At 47.2% G+C, this 6,759-nt stretch overlaps 1 protein-coding gene across 2 annotated transcripts; it reads left to right on the top strand.

Moving 5' to 3' along the window:
- The first annotated feature begins 2,968 nt into the window (after positions 1 to 2,968).
- On the top strand, positions 2,969 to 4,749 carry LOC103603063 (transcription elongation factor A protein-like 4). Of its 2 annotated transcripts, XM_008587537.1 has the most exons (3): positions 2,969 to 2,991; positions 3,591 to 3,663; positions 3,990 to 4,749. In XM_008587537.1, exon 3 carries the CDS (start codon positions 4,017 to 4,019, stop codon positions 4,596 to 4,598), a length of 582 nt encoding a protein of 193 aa, XP_008585759.1. In that variant the 5' UTR covers positions 2,969 to 2,991; positions 3,591 to 3,663; positions 3,990 to 4,016; the 3' UTR covers positions 4,599 to 4,749. The 2 variants fall into 2 exon arrangements, with proteins under 2 accessions (XP_008585759.1, XP_008585758.1); XM_008587536.1 differs by lacking the exon at positions 2,969 to 2,991 and having other exon boundaries at positions 3,414 to 3,663.
- The last annotated feature ends 2,010 nt before the right edge of the window (positions 4,750 to 6,759 follow it).

The following is a 6,759-nucleotide window of genomic DNA, read 5'->3' as shown; positions in this document are numbered from 1 at the left end:
AACAGATTTTCAACATAGATGAAATAGCCTTATACGGAAAGCAGATACCATCTAGGGCTTTCATAGATAGAAAAAAGTCAATGCTTGGCTGCAAAGCTTCAAAGGGCAGACTGACTCTCTTGTTAGGTAATAATGCAGCTGGTGACTTTAAGTCGAAGCCAGTGCTCACTTACCATTCTGAAAATCCTAGGTCCCTTAATAATTACGCAAAATCTACTCTGCTTGTACTCTATAAATGGAACAACACAGCCTGGATGACAGCACATCTGTTCACAGCATGGCTTACTGATTATCTTAAGCCCATTATTAAGGTACACTGCTTAGAAAAAAAGATTCTTTCCAACATATTACTGCCCATTGATGATGCACCTGTTCACACAAGAGTTCGGGTAGCGATGTGCAAGAAGATTAATGCTGTTTTCAGGCCTGCTAACACAACATCCATTCTGCAGTCCATAGATCAAGTAGTAATTTTGGCTTTCAAGTTTTATTATACAACAAATACATTTCAAAAGGCCATAGATGCCATAAAAAGTAATTTCTCTGAAGGATCTGGGCAAAGTAAATTGGAAACTTTCTGGAAAGTATTCACCATTGTAGATGCCACTAGAACATTCATTATTCGTGGGAGGAGGTCAAAATATCAACCTTAACAAGTTTGGAGGAAGGTGATTCCAATCCTCATTGATGACTTTGAGGGGTTCAATAATTCAGTGGAAAAAGTAACTGCAGATGTGGTGGAAAGAGCAAGAGAACTAGGATTAGAAATGGACCCTGAAGATGTGACTGCATTGCTGCAATCTAATGATAAAATTTTAATGAATGGGGAGTTGCTTCACAGGGATGAGCAAAGAAACTGGTTTCCTGAGATGGAAACTACTCTTGCTGAACATGCTGTGAACATTGTTGAAACACAATTGCATGCTACAGAGAATTTTTTCATGAAAGGAAGAGTCAAGCAATGCATCAAAGTTCATTACTGTCTTATTGTGAGAAACTGTCTTGGCCACCCCAGCCTACAGCAACCACCACCCTGATCAGTCAGCAGCCATCAACATTAAGGCAAGACCCTTCATCAGCAAAATGATCATAACTCTCTGAAGGCTCAGATGATTGTTAGCATTTTTAGCAATAAACTCTTTTTAATTAAGGTATGTACTTCTTTTTTTTTAGGCTTAATGTTACTTCACACTTAATAGATTATAGTGCAGTATAAACATAACTTTTATATACACTGGGAAACCAAAAAAATTGTGACTCGCTTTACTGTGATATTCACTTTATTGTAGTGGTTAGAACGTAACCAGCAATATCTTTGAGGTATGCCTGCATACATTCACGTGTTTGTATAATAAACAAACAAACAAACAAATAAGAATGACACTATGTTGTAGAAACTAAAATATTGACAATTCTCTAGTTTTGTGAATAGGGTGGTGGTTTCACAAATGTGAAGGAAAAAGAAACACAAGGGAAGGGAGGGAGGTGAAGGGAAGAGTGCAGAACGAAAAAAAAGGGAAGCAGGAGTCGATTGTAAGTTGTGAACCAGGGGTTATGATAAATTTGTACATGTCCTCACATATTCAAGATGTTTTGTGTTTAATATTAAAAATGTTTTGGGCTGGCCTGGTGGCACACTGGAGAGTGCACTGCTTGGGAGCGCGGCGCTGCTCCAGTGGAGGGTTCGGATCCCATGTGGAGACCAGTTCCCGCTCACTGGCTGAGCGTGGTGCGGGCGCGACACCGAGGGTTGCGATCCCGTTACCGGTCAGTAAAAAAGACAAAAAGGGAAAAAAGATGTTTTAATGCTCTTTTGATTAGCTGTCTGACATTCTCTCTCAATAAAAACGGGTCAAATACTGGAGGGTAAATTTCGAATGTGGAGAGAAGCCAACAGAGATGGAGAGAGGGAAGTTGTTGGAATCAGTTCGAGGTACAAGAACTTTGAGATCTCTTAGAAACATTCCGGCAGTGACGACCAATAGAAAGTCGGGTCTGAAATTTGGAAGGAGGGAATACCCTGGAGATGTATATGTGGGAGTTATGGATGTTTAGAGGGAAGTGAACAAAATCACCCAGGGAGACAGAATATGTGAACTAAGGAGAGAAGAGGCCCAGGACAGAAGCCAGGAGAACACCAACACCCAAGGTGGCAGCACAGCTTCCCGACAGGCACCAACACCTGGGGTCTGGAGTCGGGCAGATCCGATCGTGAAAACGGGCTCTAAGGTTCAGGAGCTGAGCACTCTTGGCAAAGTCAGGCACTCTTTCTGATCAGTTGTCACACCTGGCGATAACAGGCATCTGAGAGGAATTCTGTGCGTTGAGATGCGCCAGGTAGAGCACCTGAGGTCACAAAGCCTCCCCCTCCTCCTTTTCTTCTTGGTGACTCTTCCTTGCCATCCCTCCATCCCCACCCCGGTACCTCGGCAATGGAGAAAGGTGAGATAGGGGGTGAGGTGGGCGGAGCGGAGGGGGCAAGCTTGGGTGATGCGACGCTCACGTGACTGGCTGGGCGCCAACGTGGGCACCAGTCTCCGCGCCTGCCCAGCAGCTCTGTACACTTGCCTGCTTCCTGAACTGTCCAGGCGGCGGGCTAGCGGCGATACTGGGATCTGAGCGATGCTGTGGTAGGTGAGACGCGCCAGGTGAAGCACATGAAGTCAGAGCCTCCCCCTCCTCTTCTTGGTGACATTCCCATCCCCGCCTTTGCTGCACTCCCCTCTCCCCCACGCCCCCAGCCCGCAGCTTCCCAGTCCCTTGGGGATGGGGGATGGGGTGGGTCGGGCGGGGGGGCCGGGCAAGCTTGGGTGACGCGGCGCTCACGTGACCCTCTGGGAGCCGACGTGGGCACCAGCCCCCGCGCCCGCCCTGTGGTCCTGTCCCTGCGCCCGCTCGGAACCTGCTCAGTGAGCTGACAGGGCGGCGGGCTAGCGGCGAGCGGGCTTCTGCGAGCTCGAAGAGGCGTAGGCCTGTCCCGGATCCCCGCAGGTCAGTGTGACGCCTAGCGCTGCCGGCGGACCTGGGGCAGGGGTGGAGGTGGATGGCCGGAGGATCCGGGAGCAACGGGGAGGGGGGAGGAAGGGACCGGGAGCTTGGTGAGGAGGGGACGCAGAGCCGAGCGAGAGGGGGAGAAGCGGGTGGGGGCGGAGAGAGAGGAAAGACCCCCAGGCGCCGGCCCGCCTTTTCCAACCCCCTCTCCTAAGCCCTCCGTCCATTTTAGAGCATGAAATGCGGATGGGGGGCGGGGGGGCCGAGGCGCAGTGCGACACTGAAACGTAGACATATTCTGGAAATAGCCCCCCTCTCACACTCGGCGCCTATGAAGTAATAGTGGCCTCCGCGAAAACGAGATGGGGATGGGGCAGGTTGCCTCGGGAGCGGGGGACACAGAGACACAAGCGTAGTTTGGAAAGCATCGTGGTCTGGTGCCCAAGGCCTGAGAACAAATGGCGGCTGGGGTGCGGGGGAGGTAGGGGTGGAAACAGTCGGGTGAGGACGGTGAGGAGGGCCCGGATCAGGAAAGGGACCCGAGTCCGCGTGAGTCCATGAGCGCGCAGCCCCCGCCCCTGCCTCCCGTCTGTCTGCAGGTCTGCGTGGCTGTTGTCCCCAGCACTCTGTGACGCCTGACAAGGAGGCGCAACCTGTCCAGAGTCTCTACAGGTCAGTGAAAGGGTGGGAGGCGTGGACCGGGACCCAGAGGGTTGAGAGTGTGGAGGCATGGCCTGGGCAGAATTGGGGGCCCCACTGCCCGTCCCCTCCCTCCCCCTACAATGCACGCACACCTTGCACGCTGCCGAAGGAGTGCAGAGGATGTGGCAGGGTTGGCTCACGTGTGCGGGAGGATTGGTGGGGTAAGTAAGGGGTGGGCAGGTAAGGGGACCCCTCAAAAGGGGCGAGGTGCAAGACCTGTCAGCACCTGCATTCCACCCCACACCTCCAGGCTCCCATGTGTCCTCTTTGTCTCCTCTTCCCTTCACCCACCCCAGGCCAGGAAAAGCACGGGAAACCTCACCATGGAGAAACCCTACAATGAAAGTGAAGGAATGCCTTCAAACCAAGGAAAGATGGAAAATGAAGAACAGCCACAGGATGAGGAAAAGCCAGAAGTAGCTTATACTCGGGAAGATGAGGAAAAGTTAGGAAACGTGGGAAAGACAGAAGATGAGGGAATGCCAAAGGATAAGGAAAAGCCAGATAATGAGGAGAAGGCAAATGAAAAAGGAGAGCCAGAGAGGGAGGCAGAGTCCAAAGAGGAAGGCGAGCCAGAAAGTGAAAGAAGGGCCGCAGAAAAGCGCCCACCTGAGGATGATATACCTAGGAAAGCCAAAAGAAAAACCGACAAGGGGCTGGCCCAGTACCTCAAGCAGTATAAAGAGGCCATACATGATATGAATTTCAGCAATGATGATATGATAAGAGAATTTGACAATATGGCTAAGGCGGAGGCTAAAACGAGAAAAAGCAAACAGAAGTTGGGGGCGTTTTTGTGGATGCAAAGAAATTTACAAGACCCCTTCTACCCGAGGGGCCCAAGGGAATTCAGGGGTGGCTGCAGGGCCCCACGAAGGGACACTGAAGACATTCCTTATGTATAGTGCCCCTGGCCAGCATTTTCCAGGCCCTTGCTCTATAATTTTGCTTTAGCTGTCTCCTGTTACCAGTATGTTTCAATAGAGGATTATCACCCATGTACATTGCAAAGACTTTATGATTCTTGGAAAAATAAAGCAGCATATAATATCTACAGAACTGGTTTGTTTTTGTAACAAACAAATTTATGTAGTATATTTATGCACAGGAAAAGTAGAAACTTTTGTTTACTAAAAGGTTAACAGTGGTTTTCTGAGTTGTGAGACTGTGGGTGACTTCATTTCTTTGTTTTCTTTCTTTCTACTCATCTTTTTATTTTTTCCTAAAAAACACATATCACTTTTTTCACACAAAAAATAAAATATTAAAAAATCAGAAAAGAGTACAAAAAAAAAAAAAAAACAATGAAAGAACTGTTTAGTGAGATTATGGAAGCTGTGGAGACACTTAAAATTCTTGTTGTCAGAACTTAAAATATTAGGTAAATCATTAGCTCTGGGACTTATCTGGAGGAATCAACCTGAGGTTATTGCAGATTCATTGCTTTAAGGGACAGTCTTGTCATCTGTCAAATAAGGATGAAACTTGCATTCCCACAGTACTGAGTGGATTAGATGAGGTACAGAGTATGTGAAGTGTGTTGGTTTGGCTTCTGCCTTCTCCCCCACAGTAGCAGAACCAAGATCCCATCAATCACTTGGAAGAGGACTGGGGTACATCTTACCTGTACCCAGGAATATGTCCAGGAATCTCAAAGGTGGGTGCCATCCTCTGCTGGGTAATATGTCTGCTGGGCACTGTGCTCCTTCTCATAAGTCCTGCATCCTCCTAAGGTTCCCACTGCTGCTGATGGGTTGGAATCCTCAAGATGACAAAGCCCAATTGATTTCCCTGGAGTACCCAGTGATCCAAGCCCACCCCACCCCATCTCACCTATAGATGTGTGCATAAAGTTCTTTTCCTCACTTTAGAGTTATACTTACCTGCCATAAAAAAGAATGAAATACTTCCATTTGCAGCAACATGGATGAACCTGGAGAAACTTATGTTGAGTGAAATAAGCAAAGCACAGAGGGATAAATACTGCATGTGCTCACTCATATGTGGGAGCTAAGAGAGAAAGGAAGGAAGGAAAGAAAGACCACAATAGTGCAGTGGAAAGAGGGAGGGGGAGGGAGGTTGGGGGATAATTGGGTGGGGGACACGGGGTACAAAAGTGATTTCTTGTAGTGGGTATGCCCGCAGTATGAATCTGGCCCTCACATCATGGGCACGACGGGTGACAATTAGTTTTGTATCTCATAAATATTCATAATAAATAAATAAACAAATAATTTTTTCTAAAAAGTTATACTTACCCAATAGGATAACAACTCAGTGATGCTCCTGAGGGATTTCAGATTGTTTTTGTAGTAAAACAATCCTTTCTTTGTTTGTTGATTTGTCTTTTTGCGTATAGTCATCTCTTCACCTGATCAAGATATGGGAGGCTGGGGTAAAATCTGAGTGACACACACACTTCTGTCAGTACCTTGTTCGCTTTATTTCTCTTTCCTTAGAGGGCATTCTCTCCTAGAAAACTCCATCCAAGTCTCATCTTACCAGTTTAATACACCTACTCACAACTGTGATTTTTAGAACTTTGCTACTCAAATAGTGGGCCATAGATCAGCTGCATCAGCATCACCCGAGAGGTAGTAAGAAATGCAGAATCTGAGGTACCTACCCCAGACCTACTAAATTTTTTAATAAGATCTGCAGATGATTCTTTTGTACATTAAAATATGAGAAGTACTGGTTTATAAGTAGACTTTCCTTAGCCTCCCCACTCCCATCTTCTCATAAAACATGTGCCTATAAAGATAGATACATAAGATACACAACACAGTTTATTAAATAGGCCTGTGTTCGTCAAACTGCAGTTTTATCCCCCATACGTTAGTAGAACTTAAAGCAAATTTAGTGGGTCAAAACCTGTGTAGAGCTAGGGCTGGGTCTGGAGCTCACAGACCATTTGAGCCAATTCACAAAACCTTCACACACAGGTCTATGAGCTAGGTAACCAGCAAAAAGGTCCTTGTAGCTTTGGTTGAAGTAGGAATAGTCTTTATTTGGGACACACACATCTAAGAGCTAGGCAGTACAAAGAGAAACTCAGAAATTCAA

This window comes from Galeopterus variegatus, unplaced genomic scaffold, assembly GCF_000696425.1.
Source record: "Galeopterus variegatus unplaced genomic scaffold, G_variegatus-3.0.2 Scaffold4420, whole genome shotgun sequence".
Taxonomy (NCBI): Eukaryota; Metazoa; Chordata; class Mammalia; order Dermoptera; family Cynocephalidae; genus Galeopterus; species Galeopterus variegatus.
This window is presented reverse-complemented; position numbering and strand designations above follow the sequence as displayed.